Genomic DNA, 19296 nt, shown 5'->3' with positions numbered 1-19296 from the left:
ATACCAACGCACAGTAGAAGTGTCCCAATATCAATAGATTTTGCAGATAAGGGGCAGAAAGGGAACAGGAGCTGTTGAAAAGTGGTTACACAAGGTTAGCAGCAAGGGCAGAAATAAAACCTAGGTCTCTTAACTTTCACATCAATGGTCTAGCTATTAAATACTATGCCTTTGCTCCCATTTTCTTTTAAATTTTCCCTGCTGGTGAATGAAATTTCACTGCCCACATTTTTTTTTTTTTTTTAATTACAGAGCACAACCCATATGGACTGTCAAGTTTACTGTCTTCCTACCCTAACACTGGCCTAATAAGTGCACACACATTAGGATGGCAGGTGTTCAGCTCTGGAGTCCTAGTGTGTCCTTTTCTAACTACTGTACAGTGGTCAGCAATAATCACCAGATCCCAAATAAAATCCCACCAGTTGCCCCAATTCTCCTGGTACAGCAGCAGTAGTCATATTATTCCTGGATAAAGTTCCTTTCTAGAACTTTCTCAACTAACTAGTACTATTTAACAGGTTTATTGTTCCAATTCTTCTCCAGGGCAGGAAGCACCATGACTCCATTTATATGAAAATCATAAGCAGGGCAAAGTTTATGCAGCACTTGGCAGTAACCCATTATTAACCATTGCTGTATCCTTCACAGTGGCTAGCATATTCTTGTTATAGAAATTTTTTTTATGGGCTGCTCCAGTACCTCTTCATTTGGAGCAAGAAAGACAAACAGCACAATTTGGAATTGCCTCTTTTCCTGCACCCAGTCACAGAATTTGCAATGGAGTTACCTAAGACACAATACTGGGGTATTACTATTTAAATCCATGCAGTGTTCTGGTACAGAGGTAATGGGTAGGGTGGCATGTATGAATAACTCATTTTGCAATTGCCCTTACATGTGAAACTTTTGTCCCTAGCCAGCTAGTTTATAAAGGTATCCATTTACAGAACCCATTTGCATTACACTGTCAGAACACTTATGTAGAGTTCTTAGGTTAATACTTTTCAACTTTGGGGACATGAAAGCAAATTGAAAAATAACTTTCATGTTCTCAGCCTAGCAAATAGATGTATACCTTACTACCTCCCAATAAGGCTCGTCTTAAGTCACCATTTTTGTAGAAAGAATTAGGACCAAAGTAAAATGACAGTTGCAGGCCAGAAAATAGGTGTGTTACAGGTACATGAAGAAATCTGTATACTACATACTAGGTTAGGCTTGAGCAATCTAAACAATTACTTATTTCATAATCAAGGACTCTGTCCATTTGAAAGAGAAATTAAATAATATCTTTATAAAATCAACAGCCAGGATACAGATGCCATTCATACTATATTTATATTCAAAGCTTTTTAATGGTGTACAATTTAGGATTCATTATGTAGTGATCATAACTACTGCAACATGCCAATGAATTCATCAGCTCTAGCCCTGTTCCATTTTTATGTATATGATGTTAATAGGTAGATGCAAAGGGATGCCATAACTCCTTCAATGTTGTGTTGAACTAATACAATTTGTTTTTAACGAGTATATAAAGCTCAGTTCACACTTGCTTTTCTCCAAGAGTCTCATAAAATCTATTCCTAATTATTATGTAGTTCTGACATAAGATTTCATGCTTACACCAGTTTTCCAGATTTAGCTTAGCTTTGTATTCAGTTACGCAAAGGATGCAATTAATATCCAAGATTGAATATACTTGTTGAATTTTGTGGAACCACTTTTTCAGAAAACAAAAAACTTCATTGCTTGCATCCATTCCTCTAAAGAAATAATACTGAATGACATGCTGTTTCAAATAGTAAGGGCTTGAAGTTGCTCTAATTTAAGAAAATGAGGACTGCTGCCCTTGGTTTCCATAAGATCAGGATGTCTATGTAGTGTTTTGTATGGTACAATGTATGTATTTTACTTACCATAAATATACTACAAAAGAATGAAAGGGGAATATTTTAACAGGTTTTAAGCACAAAAAGAATAAAAAGAAAAAAGTGAATATGCATCTTCCCCGTTATAAATGTTATTCCCAACTTCTTCTACTAGATTGCTTTAAATATCTCGAGTCTTTCTTCCTGAAATAAAGCTCTGAGGATGGGAATAACATACTTCTCTCAGAATGGAAGTGGGAGCTAGGTTTTGCTTGCTGCAGCACTGACCCTTAAACCTGGAGGATACCAAGCCAACTAGAGTTATCCCCTCTCTCTCTCTTCCTTCCCCCCCTTCCTGCCCCACAACATCACCTTCCCCATCCTGATCCTCCATTCTCCTCTTCCTGGTTCTGCTGGAGCTACTTTACCAGAGATTCTTCCTGACATCGGTATCTCCCAGAATAATTGGTTTGGGCAGGGTACTATGTAAAACAAAACAAAAACAGAGCTTATGGTTGTGTTTATATTTGTCTAATGTCCACAAGGAGGGAGAACGTTATATATCCCAGCTTGGTTGTTTTGGAAGCACTCCTGCATTCAGCTTTCTTAGCCTCCCTTCCTTCACTGTGATGGCTTTGGGTCAGGAGGCAGGAAAGATGGTGCTATAGAAGTGGCTGAGACCTTCTGGACATCTTGGCTGGGAGGGCATCCACACAGAAGGAAGTACAGACAAAAGCAATGCAAACTGAAACAAAGTCTAAATTTAGCATGGTTTAGCCTCTATCAAGGACAAATGCCTCAGTACTTTTCCAGCACAAAATCTACTACAGTGTATTACATTCTGTACGCACATGCACACAGAGGATTTTTTTTAAATGAGCTTGTAGAGCATACAGAAAAGCAAGACTGTAGAAAGTATGGATACATATATTATTTAGCCTTATGGTGGGGGGGAAAAAAATCAGCAAAGTTATGCAAGGTACTGTATTTCCCTCACTAAGTATCTACAAAGAATATAAAGTTGATGCTAAAAAGGCTCCTTAGAAGAATGGCTTCTTTCAGATGTGCTTTGGGAGGTTCATAGTACTGAGTGCAAGTGGTATTAGCCTCAAAGAACAGAATAAAATAAAATATGAATACAAAATAAAATACATGGTACAAAATTATTTTTCTTTGTGAAACACAAAGGAGACTAAGAAAACATCAAGACTACTCAGTAAAGCATTCAAAAGTCAGGACATTTCCAGAGTTATATATGCATCCTTCCAGAAGACGATCCAGAATTTTATGAAGTTGGGTACAGAAGTAGCTACCAGTACTTCAGGGTTGGCAGCAGCCCCCACGCCCCTCCACCCCCAGCATCTTCCCCACTGGGGTGGGCAGACAGCAGCACAGGGGCAGCAGACTTTGCTGAATTTTCAGAGCATATAAGAACTCTTCCCTTTCCCCTCCCTCCTCAGAAGCAAGTCCCCCTCCCCTCCCTTTCCTTCCCCCATCTGCTACTGTTGTCCCTAAAATCCTGGGGGCTCCAGAGCTGCCCCAGCTGGGCTGTATGGGGGCTGGGCTCAACCTAGGACAGCAGCAGGTAGGCTCCCCCTACCTGTGCATGCTTCAAGCTAGTGGGTAACACCTGCAGCGGAGACTAAGAAGGAATGGGGATCCTACTTGCCTGCCACCACTACCACTGCCATCATGCTGGGCTGGAGCAGGACAGGAGCTCTTCCTGTCTCCAGGACAGTAGCAGAAGGAGGTGGGGGTGGGGAGTGGATGGGAAGAGAGAAGACAGGGTAGGTAAGGGACATGCCTCTGGACACAAAAGGGAGGGGGGATGGGGGGGGGGGAGGCAGGATTGTTACCATCTTCAGAAACTTAAAAATGTCCCCAGCTTCTGCTCCTGCCACTTAGTCAGAAAGGGGGGTGCAGCCATGCCACTGTACTTTCTCTGGATCCACCTCTGCACCCTTCCCCACTACCATTGTGTATAGCACAGAATGCAAAGAGTCCATAAGTACAAGTACAAAATATACAATAGGATGCAGATACCTTATGTGCTTACTACAGTCATTTATGCAGCATTTTGCTCCACAGCAAGGTATGGACACTAGATGAGTTCTGCTAAACTTGCTTCCTAGGCTAAGGACAGAAGTTACAGATAAACTGGTTTAAGTGATCAGAAACCGTTTAAAAACCTGTAACAGCACATACATTCAGGGCACATAAACCAGTTTCAAAATGGCCAAAACTGGTATAAGATAAACCTTGTTGAATGTAGTATCAGAGGCTGTATGTATATTAAATGAGAGGCATGTGTGCACAACACTTTAAAGCTGTATAAATGCTTTTGCACCACTTTAATGGTGTTGGTGTTTGCACGCCTTGGTGCGGTACTGTGCATTAATACCAGCCGCTGTAGGAAATTTGGTGGCATAATGCACTTAAAATGACTTGGGGCACAGCAAACTAACTCCTTTGAGGAGTTTTAGTTTGCTGCCCTACAGCTGTGGAGTGAAGCACCGGGCTCCGTACACCTTTGTGGGTCTGCAGGAATCCCTGCAGGTAGTTTCATAGTTTGTAGGGTCAGAAGGGGCCTGAGTAGATCATCAAGTCCGACCCCTGCCATGGCAGGAAAGAGTACTGGGGTCAAACAACCCCGGCAAGGTGTTCATCTAGCCTCCTTTTGAAGACCCCCAGGGTAGGAGCCAACACCTACTCTTGGAAGTTGGTTCCAGATCCTAGCCACCCTGACAGTGAAGTAACGCCTCCTGATGTCTAGTCTGAATCTACCCTCTGCCAGTTTGTGACCATTATTTCTAGTCATTCCTGGTAGTGCTCAGGGGAACAGGGACTCCCCCAATGCCTGCTGGTCCCCTCTGACTAGTTTGTAAACAGCCACTAGATCCCCCCCTCAGCCTTCTCCTGTGAATGCTGAACAGGTTCAGGTCCCTTAACCTCTCCTCGTAGGGCTTGCCCTGCTGCCCCCTGATCATGGGAATGGCCCTCCTCTGGACCCTCTCCATGTTGTCCACATCCCTCCTGAAGTGCAGCGCCCAGAACTGGATGCAGTACTCCAACTGGGGCTGACAAGAAGGGAGTTCCACCAGCCTGTAGGTATGCTGTTGGTTCTTCCCCCCCCCAGGTGGAGTACCCTGTACTTTTCAGTGTTGAAACGCATCCTGTTCTCATCCGCCCACCCCTGTAACCTGTCTAGGTCTGATTGTAGCCTATTCCTCCCTTCTAGCGTGCCCACTTCCCCCACATCTTAGTGTCATCTGTGAATTTGAACAGGGTGCTTTTCACCCCCTCATCCAAGTCTCTAATGAAGATGTTAAACAGTGCAGGCCCGAGGACCGAGCCCTGGGTGACCCCACTGCCCACATCCCTCCAGGTTGAATAAGACCCATCCACCCCTTTCTGGGTGTGACCCTCCAGCCAGTTAGTGACCCAATTGACTGTGTAGTAGCCTGACAGCAGCCTGGAAAAGCAACGAGCCTGATCTTCCCCTGCTCCGGGTGCTTGCCTGAGCTGCACAGGGGCCTGGTTCTTCCCTCCGCAGCTGCGGTGCCCCCTGGGACCACCAGAGCCAGGTGTCTACGGGTGGGTGCAGCCTGGGGAGGGGCTGCAGCTACTGTGGAGGGAAGCACCAGCTGCACCCGCAGCCCAGGGACCACTCTGCCCACCAGCAGCTCACCATCCCCTCCCTGTCAGAGGCAGGTAAGTCAGTGGGGTGTGTGCACGACATGGGGGTTTAATTAGCCCTAAGTTGAAGCAGTGTTTTTTTTAAATTCACCACTTCAATTTAGGGCCCCCGTTTCATCTACACACACCCAGACTTAACTGATTTGGGTCAAAGCGGTTTATGGAACTTCTGTCCCACATCCCTTCCTGGTTTAAGTTAAATTAGTTCCCCAGCAGCCCAGCATGCTTTCCAACCCCGTGCTCTCTGCCTCCATGGAGCAGGGCGGGCCCCGCCCCCAGCTGCTATCAGGGACTTCTCCATCTGCGGCAGCCAGGAGCAGGGTGGATTCTCCTGACTCACCCCTTCCCCTGCTGCTTCCAGCTGGGCCAGGGGAGTAAAGACACCACTGCCAGTTTTGCCCCTCCACTGGGCATTCCCACCCCCCACACGCCCTCATCAGCTGCCCCACAGGACCTGCCAGGCTGCAGGCCACCACCACTGAGGAGCCCCACACTACAGGACAGTCTGGGTCAGGGGAGCTGCAGCCTGGGATGAAAGCCCCATCCCTCCTCCAGTGTCAGCCATGCTGCAGCCCTGCCACAGTCTTGTGGGTGGAGTGGACTGGGAGCCACAGAGGCTGTGCCAGACAGGGCTGATGGGCATCACAGGATGGCTCCAGCCATGCAAGGGGGAGGACTCGCTCGACACCCACAGGGAGCTTGGGGCAGGCCTGGCTCCCCAGCAGAGTCGTGGAAGAGGTGTCAGGCTGCAGCTTTGCCCAGGAGGCATTGGGCAGCCCCAATGCTCTGACCCCCTCCAGGCTGGCTTCAGCAAAGCACTGATGCCAGGAGCCATACTCTGTCATTCCCAGAACACAGCAGGGGTCTCCAATGGGGGTGGGAGAGGGAGGGGAAGAAGGCTGCTGTTTTTCTTCCCCACTTCCTTCTCAGCTGGCCTGCTGGGCAGAGAGAATGTCACAGTATGGTCCACCCAGCTCCTGGCTGCAGGGAAACCCACAGTCCGCACCTCGGACTCCAGTTCGGGTCTGCCTGGCTGGGGTGTAGCAGCCCCTGCCAGGCTTTTCCCCACTACTTGCCACTCGAGCAGCTGGGATATGGCCATACACCAGCCCTGGGCCAGCTCCCTGAAGTGAAGGGGAGAGGGGGATCCCTCCTCCCCTTCGCCTCAGGGGGCCAGCCTGGGCCGGCACGCGGTCATGCCTTTGCTGCTCGAGTGGCAACCTGGGGGGGAGTGGGGGGAAGCCCAGCAGGGGCTGCTATGCCCCTGCCAAACAGACCCCAGCTGGGGTCCCATGCTGGTGGGAGGCGGGGTCCCACCTCTGGTCCAGGCTGGCATCTGACCACACCCCTGCTGCTCAAGAAGCCAGTGGGAAAAAGCCTACCAGGGGCTGCTTACCCCCCCTCTCTCCAGGTACACCCTGGCTGGGAACCATGCGGGATTAAACTCCTCCCCAGTCAGACTCAGTGGCCTCTGGGGGCCTGGCCATGTTCAGCTCGAGCAGTGAGGGGGGAAAGACCTGGAAGGCATCTCTGCCAGGTTCCCTCCAGCTTTCCTGCTATTGCCAAAGGGAAGGGAGGGCTTGCTGTAGCACCCTGTAGCACCCTTGTGGTCTGTGCCACTGCAGGCATATGACTGCATTTCTGGAATCAAAAGTGAATGTCTATTCACTTGCTTCTCAGTTCAATCTACGCAGTTTAGACTAACCTGCAAAAGACTTAATCAATTCAGACTCAGGCTTTTTGAATGTCTGTAATTAGCACTACAGTGGTTGCTAGTACACCGGGGAGGGGGGGGCAGTTTTAACTGAGCCAAAAGAACCATTGAATGAACTAACTAAAGAAGCAGACGTGCAACTGGTACACCGCTGTACCCTCACTTTCTGAAGTAATTTTACCATGGAGTGGAGTGACCTAGACCAACATAAAGATGTACATCATGCACCCACTCCCCTTTTACTACAGAGTAATTTACTCCATAGCAAACATATCAAGTGTCTGCACTGACTAAACATAAAACAATATACAGTGAAGCCTCATAGGCACTAAACTTTATAGCTAGATAATTTTGAAGGCAAGATTCTTCCTAAGATGCACACAGGAAAGGATGAACATAAAATGTAGAAGACTAAAAATAAGATGCATACTACAAAGTGCAAATGAACCTTTTCAGAGAAGAACCCAAGATCTGAGGGGAAAAGATTCCTGTAGACAGGCAGATGAGATGCTCAATTATTAGGATAAACTGTTTAACGCCACAAGAACAAAGACATTGTAGTACATTACACGTCTAAGTTTTATACAGGGATAAATATTATAGCAGACATATAATGCAAATAATTTAAATAGTATAATATCATAATGCATAGTACATAAGACATATTGAAGTTGCATAAGCAGCCTTGTTAACAAAAGGTTCAACTTAGAAATCCTAGGATTCTCCTAATGTACTATGATGAAATTTAGAACTGCTCCTTGAATAAAGAAGAGCTATATGCTTATATGGTATATTTGACTCATGGGATCTGTGCCTTTTGTGTAAATAGGATCTTGAAAGCTGTTTAATACCATAGCTGTAATTTCATTTTTCATAGGTACCACAATGCCTTCAAAAACCTTTGAGTAACATAGACCGTATTAAGAAAAATTCAACATATTTCAGGAAACTTGTCAAGATTTTTTCAAGTCACAATAGTTTTCAAACCAATAAGCTGTCTACATATTGTTTATATAAATGACTGTTTCTCTATTAAAGGAAAAAAATAAATAAATAAAAATTGCTGCTCCATCCTTCACCCTGGATTTTTAAATGTCCACTCATCCACACACCATAGGATTTGCTAGTGTAACTCTACCTATGTTCCACTGCATAATAAAAACTAGATAATTCTGTATTGTGACTATCTTTAAAAGTTAAACCCTTACATTAAGTTCTGGCAAAGAATAATTTTACATTTTAAAAAGGCTATGGGAAAATATCATAAAAGGCAAAGCTTATTACGCCAATACCCTGAAGACTGAATGTGTACCACTCCTCAACAAATTCAAATATTAGCCAAAAAGTTAGCAAAAGTGTAAAAACAGATCTTGAGACAAAACCTGTGGAAGTCTTCCGGTTTACTTCAATAAGCACTGCTCAGGATTAGGCTCATTAAAAAATAAAATAAAACCTTTCACAAATCTTTGCTGTAATACTGAGAAACAGAATTATGACACTTTCTTTTTGGTTACGCAGGCTGAAATATTTTATAAATACAGTTTCCTGTCCTGTAAGGTACAATACTATAACCACAAAAGAAGCTATATATGATGAACAGTCTAACATTCAAGTCCAATAGAAGAAATAAACACACTTCATAAATTTTAAAGAATACAGTATTTAAATTAACATTTTCTTATTTAACTCAGGAACTTACTATGTTCTTACCATGACTACATTCAATGTTTTTAATACATTGCGTGCGTACATTTTTCAACTACAGCAACCCTTCCCCCCCCCCAAAAACACACACACACACAGACACACATGCACAACAGCGAATGTTATAAGATTTAATAACTGCCCTACCCTCTTTTGCAGAACTATTGGAGTAACTGTAGGCAAGGTTACCCTTCTTGCATACAAGTTCATGTCTGCTCTTCACAGAACTAGATTAACAACCTGCGTTCAGGTCATACATGAAATAAAGCAAGTCCTTGGCAGGATTCCCTGAAGCTTCAGTTCTCAGACCCAAATACCTTAGAGTCAGTGAAAAGAAACAGCTAAGAATGCAATAAATGTCATCCTGTTTATATGATCCCAATCCTACCCAAAGCCAATAAAGGGTGACTCTGGGATAGAGCTAACTAGGAACCAACCAATCAAAGAGCTTGAAAACTTTTCCTTTGTCCTTGGAAACACATTCTGATACTTTTGTTTAAGATATTTAAAGAACCAGATTAACATGCATTTAAATCACTCTGAATTGTCTCCTCTCTCCACCTCTCCTCTTCTCCTCAATCTTGAAGAAAGCAGCAGTGTAATTCTCTGCCTTCTTTGCTGGTAATTCTGGCTTTTCATTAGAGTGTGCAATTTATATGAGCTAAAAAATATTTATACATCTGCAATTTTTTCAAAATGTGCTCATTTGAGATATGTTTGTCTTCAAACTTAAAACAAGGTGGATTATTCAGTAGACGTGATTAGAGCTGTAAAATCAGATAGATTTTTTTTTAAGGATTTCAGATATTATTTGAGTGTGAATAATAAGGTAAATCTACAACAATAGCTCATATCAAGAGTTCATAAAATTCAAACAGTGATGCAACTATTGCAGTCTTTAAAAAAAACTAGCATAAGTAAATTATTTAGCACATGCCTTATGAGCTGTGTACATATCCTTGAAGTGTCCAGAGCTGACTTGGCAAATTCCACAGCAGTCCATGCCAAAACTACCTTATCTTTCTTGATAGTGATTTTTTCTTGGAATAATTGGAAGATGAAAATAGCCATTAATGCTCAGAATAGGGTAAGGGAAAAAATACTACAGGCCACAATAAAGAAATAAATTCTGCTGAGTTGAGTAGAAGCAGTTCTACAATCTCAGTACAAGAGTTTTTTAAGTTACGAATTATGTGCAACAGGCCACTGGTACCTATATGGGTGAAGCTAGATGCCAGAATTCAATGTATTTATTCTTGTACTGACCATGGTGATGAAGCCCAGAAGTAAAGTAGATTTAAGCACATTCCTGTAAGTTTGGATAGACTAGGCCCAGATCTGGGCCTCAAATACTCCTTTGTAAAAAAAAAATTAAAAAAAATACAGCAAATTAAAAATCAAATAATGTAACCTGGTATATGTTTGTGCTGAAATCTACAGCTGTCACAAAATAACAAAATATTGTCAACTAACAGGAATTACTAGTAAACATTTTCCTGAATTTTCTGTTGTCCTTGATTATGACAGGAAGGAAGAAAATACCTACCAAAAGTTGATGTTAAATCCACAGAGAGGTCCAATTTGGAGACAGTTAACTTTTTATCCCATTCATTTTAAATAACAGTCTTTGAATAAAGACATTAAAAACTTAATAATGGCAGCATAAAAATGTAGGAAAAATAATTCTGCTGACTCATAAATAAATGTTCAGTTTTATGCTTGGCTGATTTTGCAATGAGGCTACAGAAATGCCAAATCCTTGGTAATTATCCAGTCTCCTAAATATGAGGTATATAACTCTGTCCCAGGGGAATGGAAACGAGGGGATGGGAGACCCCCTCCCACAGCAGGACCTGGGGTAGAGACAGCCCATCCCAGCAAGGGAAACCCTGAAGACAGGGTGAACTTACCTTTACCAGGGAGAGAAGAGACAAGCCATGCCAGGACGGAACACCCATGCGGTTCATCAGCCGCTTTTATCTCTGGCTAAAAGTAGTGCGGGTGAATACATCACATAAGAACGCCGCCCAGCAAAGATAAAAGCTGGTGGTGAGGAAACAGCTGGAGAGGCACTGCAGGGAGCAGGCTGTGAGTGCTTCCGGTACTGGGCAAGGATGGCACCAGCAGCCACTGAGGGACCCAAGGGAGGACCCACTGGAGGGGCCCGTGAACAGTTAAAGAGATGAGGATGGCATCGAGGGACTATGGAGCCACAGATGTTGGAGTTGTGAGTGGGGAAGGCTAAGACCCCACTCCCCTTTTCTTTCCTTGCTAAGTTGCTCTTTTATGGATTACCCTAAGGTGCCCTAAAAAAAGGATTAGGGCCAAAGGGCGATGCTCAGGGAACAGGAGTGGCTGGGGCAGCACTGTGAGCAGCAAGGCAGCCAGGAAAATCAGGCACAGCAACAGGGACAGTTGAACATCCCAAAGAGACCTAGGACAGGGCAACATCACTAGGGACCCTGCAGACAAGGAGGGCCCAGGAGGCAACATTAGAGGGCAAGCCAATCAACCACCAAGTGGCCATCTTAAGGGCTGGCATGTGGCTGGGGTGTAGGGAGATGGAGCCCCAAGAATAGCCACTAGGAAGTGCAACCAATCCATGAGGGGCTACAAGAGGGAGCCCCACCACTGAAAGGAAGACCCAACTCATGGCAGGCAAGTTTCAGGGTTTCCATTGGGGAGAACACAAGACCTCGCCAAGACCACAGGAACAAATGTTGCAGCCAACCTCAGGTGCACACTCCAAGGCGGCAAGGGAGCACCTATACAAGACCAGGTGGGCACAAACTCATTTACTTGAATGTCTCAGCTTACCTTGAGAGCCAGGTAAAAATATTCTTTACAATTTTGTGAGGATATAAGCTTATACTGTAGTTCAAATTTTATTTTGAATTCTGTAACACCTATCATAAACACCCTGTTCCCCTACTACAGAGCTTATAGAATGGCAACAATAATGTTAAGTGTTTATTTTTTTCACCTTTTACTCCAATTAAGAATGTTTATTTCCTATGGGAACATCTCCCCTGCCCCGACACAAACTTCCACAACACAACTTTAAAAACTTTTCAGTAAATTGTGAGATAAACCTGGGGTTCTAGGGCCTGATTCTGCAATCACTTTACTCATGACAATAAGTTACTTATCCATTATTTGCAGGATTTGTAAACACCAATGACAGCTCTTGCCCTTGAATATGATAGAAAGAAAAAACAATAATAGCAAGCCCAGTACATTTCATCAATGGCTATTTTGGGAAAAAATAAAAAAAACCCAAACCATGTTAATCTTACCCTTGGGTACTGAAGTTCCTTGTCTGATGCAAAACCTTGTCCTACATATATGCAAGGTGAAGCAAAAGATTATTTCTCTCAACGAAGTTAGCTATACTTTTTTATTTTTTTATCTAGGTAGGTGTACCAACCACATCTACTACGATGTTTTCTTACTTCCCAAAGAGTTTGTGTGCTTTTGAACTTATAATGGATTGAAAAGCCTTTATTCAGACGATTATCTTTTTTTGAAAACACACATACACACATGGAAGGCTGTGTTCTGAAGAGGATGCTAAAGGGGGTGAGGGGGAGGGAAGGACTGTGGGATATTATGGCCTCTCAATTTCCACAAGCACCATTGTGGGGGATGGACTCGGCTTCTAGTTCCAATCAGCCCTCAGCTTAAAAGTCAAGACAAATCCTGTTCATCTTCATCAACATCACTAACAATACCACTAAAGGCTTAATTATGTTTTCAGTGACACAAATATGATCCCTTGGTTTTTTACAGGTTATAGATGTAAAAGATTTGGCCCTGGAACACCAGCTTTATGTTGACAACGCACAAGAAAGGAATAGAATCCAACCCACGCACCCTTAGCTGTGTTGGCTCTCTAGGGCTAACATGCTTGTGCAGCTTTTCACTCCTATTTTTGTCACCAACGTAGCAGCTATGACTCTGCATATATTGAGCAGGAAGGTGTCAGTACTTTTCAGAGACCTGAATTTATATCATGTTAAACAATATGCTATGGATAGTCTGAGAAAATCTGTTATGGCTTTTTTTTTTTTAAATGATTAACCTATTTGGGGAGCTCTAAAACCTGTTGAAATGCATAACAAAAGTCAGAAAATACAAGCAAGTGTTTTGACAGCAGCACATGCTATAAATATATCTTTTAGTGGAGTAAGGTTGGTCCTTCAGTTGAGTCACTGGGTGAAACAAGATCTTGATTCTATTCTTAGTTCTGCCAAAGTGGGCTAGTAAGTTTTGTGACTCCATTTTTATATCTCTAGAACAGAGATAACACTGTTAAGCAGTTAAATCATTAGTTTTCAGAACACCTTTCAGACTCTTAGCAGAATTGTTACTTAAACTATTCAAGTCAAATCTTACATACTGTATTTACTCAAATATAAGATGACCCTGAATATAAAATGACTTCCCAATAATTAGATTCTGTATATGGAAAACTTCCAAATTTGATTCAATTTTTCAGGTGTAGTAGTTTCACAGTTGCTACGGTCAGGAGGGACCTGAACAGATCATCTAGCCTGACCCCCTGCCACAGGCAGAAATGAATGCTGGGTTCACAAGACCCCAGACAGGTGACCATCCAACCTCCTCTTGAATTTGCCCAAGGTAGGGGTGAGGACCACTTCCTTGGGAAATTGATTCCAGATTTTGGCCACCCTAACTGTAAAATATTGCCTTCTGATCTCTAACCTAAACCTATTCTCCATCAGCTTATGACCATTGTTCCTTGTCACCCCAGGTGGTGCTGGGGAGAAAAGGGCTCTGCCTATTTGCTGTTGATCTCCCCTGATGAGCTTGTAGGCAGCCATGAGGTCCCCCCTCAGTATAGAATCTGATTATTGGAGGTTTGCCTTGAATTTGTCCCCCTCCCACTGTTACAACAGGGCAAGTAAATCTGGAGGGTCAGGTAGCCTCCTTGCTCTCTGAGCTCCCCCTAACTTCTGCCCCCTACAGCCCTTTCTCCCCCTGCTTATTGTCAGACCCTGCTCTCCCTAAGCACATGGGGCATGTCTACACATGCATATTTAATGTGCATTAGCCTGATTTAAGGTGCATTAAAGGCATGTGTCTATATGTGTTCACCCTTCATGTGCCTTAAAAAAAAAAAATGGTGATTTGAGGCTATTTGAACCTAAATTTGATACCTGCATAAAACAGGTATACAAAAAATAGTTAAATTGCATTAGTGAACATGTGGACATGCTAATATGCATTAATGCAATGTGTGCCCATTGACTTGGGACTAAATTTAGTCCCAAGTCAGTCCACATACCCACTTTAATGCACATTAGCAAATACACATGTGTACACGAACATGGAAATGAGGGGCAAATTTGAAGACACTGACCTTGAAATAAACATACCTGTAATAATTTGCACAAAATTATTACAGGTACCCATAGACTTAATTTATACAGAACTGATACATTTTACCTTTTTTGAAATTGCTGCAAGTTTAGCACAGGTACTCCATAAACAAACTTTTAAGTAGCACTTTTGTACCTACTTATGTACATAGTACAAACTATGCATGATATTAGTCCAAAGCCAGAAAGATCATGATTTACCCTATAGTTTATTGGGCTGGGTCCCAGCAGAGTCAACAGTGTTTTAAGTCATGGTGACCCTATAGCTCAGCACTGTTCAGTGTGTGCGTGTACTCCAGATACCCATCACAAAAGATCCATGTGCTAATTAGCCCTCCACTCATAACTGGAACCAGGTGTTCTTGTCATGAGTCCTAGAATCCTCCAATAATTTATATGCAGATGAGATGCAAGGCAACCTGATCCAGCTTCACTTCATGGAAGGTGAGGCCACACTGATCATATGTGGCACGCTACAAGATGTGGAATGACAGAGGGGTTCTGGGTGAACTGTTTGGGGCCCTGTTTGGTGACAACTGCCAGACATTTAAGGCTGATGAAGAAACAGGAATCATTAGAAATGGTAAAGAAAGGCACAGCTCAGCTGTGGGAGTGAAGAGGAAGTTGAAATATATTAAATGTAGTGGTTCAGTATGACTTGAAGAAGAGTTGGTGCTGAGGGGGACTGTGCACAATGTACACTACCATGCATCTTAGATGGGCTGCACTAACCTTTCCTTACCCTAGGTCCTATCAGCATCTCTGCCTTTTTGGCTAGGATCAAATGTAACATTTTTGGCACAAAGAGGAGGGTGTCAAGGCTAGCTCTGGCCCTGCTGGTGCCAGCCTGATATTGCAGTATCTCCAGACTTGTGACAGTTCCCTGAGGAGGGAACACCTTCCTGTTTTGTTTTGTTTTTTTTAAGGACTCCAAATAGCAAAAAAGTTCCCTATCAGTGGGCATTTTTACACATAGTCCTGATGCAGCGCTGGGCACTTTTAATTAGCGAGCCGCACTAATTAATAGTGCCTGTATGTCACATGCATCAGAGGTGGACTGTACCTCTGCACCGAGAAAGTGGCAGTGATGTGCTTTGAACAAAATCACACTGAAAGTGTTTTAGTTCAAAACGCACTATCGCCATGGAGATGCACTGGACTGCTGATACACATGACGCACAAGGCTCCAGAGCACGTTAATTTATGTGCTCCAACAGACTTGATTAATTGAGTCTGCTCTGACGTGCTAGATTGCCAGCACATCGGAGTGGGCTTCCTGCATGTGTGTAAGCAGCATGTTTGCCCAATACAGGACATGTGTTTTATAATCATGCCCAGTTTAGCTGCATTCAATCAACTTCCATAATAACCATTATAAGCACATGCTGCTTTTGGCATCAGTCTAATGATGGACAACATATTTAATGAGGTCTCTTTGTATGCAAATGTAAGATAAGGGGCTTTTCCCCTCATGCTGATTGGGGGAGGGAGGCCTTGTAGTTAATTAAATATAGTACATGGTTTGACAAGTCTATTTGTTAAACATCTCATTTCTTTACAAGAGCCACAGAATGGTCAGTTATTCCAAATGTCTGTCTTTTAACTAGACAAATCAAGGTTATGCTATGAAGGTTATTGAGAAAGTACATACAGGAACCTTTGCATATTTCTGAAAATAGATTATCTTAACAAATTAAACATCAACTCTAAATGTCTGGTTTCCATTTCCCCTCCCCACCCTCCAAGCCCTTTTCCTAGTAAAAGCAACTGGAATAAGGTCTTATACCCAAATTTAACATGCAGCATGATTTCAGATAGGGCTGGAATAATGATTAATGATTAATTCCCAGGCAGAAACAGCTCCATTAAAACAGGCTATATTAACCTGTAAAACAACATGTACAATATACCATTTGAACTCTAAACACCTAGGAAATTTAAGTCAAGGTTGATTTCCCCACACACGCATCTTCCACATATTTAACTTCTGCCTTAGTAAGAAATTAAATATGACAAAGCATAGAATTCTAACGGCACGCTCTTTAATTATAGGATGATTACACCACATCCACCTTTCCAGCCTATGCTGGCAACATGCTACATGTAACAAGCAGCATGTCAAGATAAGTTAAGGACAAGCTATGATAGCCTTGAGATTCCAAACCCTGTGCTGAAAATTGTCTGCAAATGTAGCATTTGGTTGTTCTCGCTGGATTGCTAATAGCTTTCTGCTAGCACAACTACAAGCCATTTAATTAGGCAAAGGAACAAGATGTGCAGTTTGCATCTTGCTTACTTCATGTTACTAGAGGACCGATCTGGGTAAAGAGATAAGGAATAAGAGAGGTCAAAATTGGCAATTGCATGGCACCAGGGATACATGTGAAAGCAAGGCATACTAGTTATTTTCTTTCCTCTAGGAAAAGCCTCTACTATTTTGTACAGAGAGCTAATGATGCCATCTTTCTAAAATCCTTCTAAAATGTTATTTAAATGTCAATCTTACACTTCAAAAGTGAATGAAATTATCTTGTGAGCTAATTTCAACAACAGTTCTCATACATTTATACAAGGTCTGTGGGTTGCACTAGGAGATATATTTCTACAGTCTTAAAATGTATTTTCCTGTATCATAGTGCTTAAGGTCGGAAGGGATCTAAACAGATCATCAGGTCCGACCCCCAGCCAAACATCTGTCCAGCCTCCTTTTGAAGACCCCCAAGGTAGGAGAGAGTACCACCTCACTTGGGAGCTTGTTCCAGAGCCTGGCAGCCCTAACTGTAAAGTAATGTCTCCTGGTGTCCAGCCTAAACCTTCTCTCTAACAATTTGTGGCCATTATTCCTAGTAACCCAGGGTGGTGCCCGGGGGAACAGAGCCTCCCCCAATTCTCACTGGTCCCCCCCATGACTTTGTAAATGGCCACCAGATCCTCCTCTCAGCTTTCTCCTATGGAGGCTAAATAGGTTCAGGCCCTTTAGCCTCTCTTCACAGGGCCTGCCCCATGGCTCCTAAACTAAGCAAGTGGCCCTCCTGTGGACCCTCTCAATGCTAGCCACATCCCTCTTGAAGTACGGCACCCAGAACTGAATGCGGTACTCCAACTGCAGCCTGACCAATACCGCATAGAGGGGAAGGATCACCTCCCTGGACCTGCTTGTGAAGCATCTGTAGATGCATGACAAGGTGAGGTTAGCTTTACTGACTACTTCCTCACATTGGTGGCTCATGTTCATCCTGGAGTCAACAATGACTACAAGATCCCTTTCTGCCACCATGTTGACAAGAAGGGTACTCCCCAGCCTATAGGTGTGTTGCAGGTTCCTTCTCCCTAGATGCAGCACCTTTGTCTGCTTTGAATTCCATCCTATTCTCATCCGCCCACCTCTGTAATTTGTCTAGATCTAGCTGGATTCTGTCCCTCCCCTCCAGCGTGCCCACCTCGCCCCACAACTTGGTGTCGTAAAGTTGTGGAGTACTCTACCTGGAACTGGGAGGAAGCAATGTATGTTGCAGGATGGAAACGTTTGGAAAGGTATAAGAAGCCATCAAATGAATCAAGTTGACAGCAGTCAGTCTAGTAAATCCACAACAGGAATGACATCTCCACTATTGGTGACCTTGTTGTAATATTTCTGATTTAAATGAGTTTGTGCTGTAATAATGTTATGTGCCTCAGTTTCTCTGACAGCCCCTTCTTTCCCTCTTCTATCTACCCTAAGAGACAGAATCCAGAGTTACCTGGCCCATATGACAGAAACACATCCATCAACAAGGAATTAAGTAGCCCTTCAGGCAGGCTTGGTAAAACCTGCTTTGTGTGCTTTGAAAGTGATACCCAAGAGGCATTAAGGGGTGGAGATAAGCATTTCAAGGGACACAGCAGCCTGAATAAGAGGTTGCTGGCCATAGAGCACCAGTCTGAGGAGAGACAACAGCAAAGCTTACTTTGGGGTGCTCAGGACTGTGCAGACTAGAGGCTGGAAAGGAAGCGCCAAGCTTTTTGGAGTACTCAGGGCTCTGTGAATCATAGAAGTAGGGTCAGAAGGGACCTTGTAGATCTTCAGGTCCAACCCCCTGCCTTGGCAGGAAGAAAACTGGGCTCAAATGACCCCAGCCAGGTAGGCATCAAGCCGCTTCTTAAAGACCCCCAGGGTAGGAGCCAGCACCACCTACCTTGGAAGTCAGTTCCAGATCCTAGCCGCCCTGACTGTGTAGTTCCTATGGATGTCTAATCTAAACCTACTCTCCAACAACTTGTGGTTGTTATTCCTTGTTATCTCGGGGGGCGCTAGGGGAAACAAGATCTCCCCTCAAACCCTTCTGGTCCCCCCTAGTGAGTTTATAGATGGTCACAAGGTCCCCCCTCAGCCTTCTCTTGTGAAGGCTGAACAGGTTCAGGTCCCGTAGCCTCTCATTATAGGGTCTGCCCTGCTGTCCCCGGATCATGCGGGTGGCCCTCCTCTGGACCTTCTCAATGTTGTCCACATCCCTCTTGAAGTGGGGTGCCCAGAACTGGACACAGCACTCTAGCTGTGGCCTGACCAGTGTCGCGTAGAGGGGGAGGATCACCTCCTTGGACCTACTTGAGATGCACCTGTGGATGCACGATAAGGTCCGGTTAGCCCTGCCGACCGTGACCTCGCATTGTCAGTCCATGTTCATCTTGGAATCAATGATGACTCCAAGATCCCTTTCTGCCTCCGTGCTCTCAAGAAGGGAGTTTCCTATCTTATAAGCGTGCTGCTGGTTACTACTGCCCAAGTGCAGCACCCTGCACTTGTCAGTATTGAAACGCATCCTGTTTTTGTTAGCCCACCCTTGCAACCTAAACAGGTCTTAGACAGAGAGAGAATAGCTGAGGTAACCCTGTGGTGTCCAGGACTTTGTGAGACTGAGGACAGAGG

At 43.9% G+C, this 19296-nt stretch overlaps 1 protein-coding gene across 3 annotated transcripts in view; it reads right to left on the bottom strand.

Moving 5' to 3' along the window:
* GRB14 (growth factor receptor bound protein 14) overlaps positions 1–19296 on the bottom strand; it is a 143113-nt gene that overhangs the window by 81144 nt on the left and 42673 nt on the right. Inside the window, exon 1 of one of the 3 annotated variants that reach the window (XM_014599378.3) lies at positions 9136–9351. The exons of the other annotated variants lie outside the window; for them this stretch is intronic. Coding sequence (XP_014454864.1) covers positions 9136–9198 — 63 coding nt within the window. The 5' untranslated portion in view covers positions 9199–9351. Of the gene's footprint in view, positions 1–9135; positions 9352–19296 lie in introns of those variants that run through there. 3 annotated transcript variants of the gene reach the window in all.

The sequence above is a fragment of the Alligator mississippiensis genome, chromosome 4, assembly GCF_030867095.1.
Source record: "Alligator mississippiensis isolate rAllMis1 chromosome 4, rAllMis1, whole genome shotgun sequence".
Classification (NCBI taxonomy): Eukaryota; Metazoa; Chordata; order Crocodylia; family Alligatoridae; genus Alligator; species Alligator mississippiensis.
The sequence above is the reverse complement of the archived record's forward strand: the minus strand, read 5'-3'. Positions and strand labels throughout refer to the sequence as shown.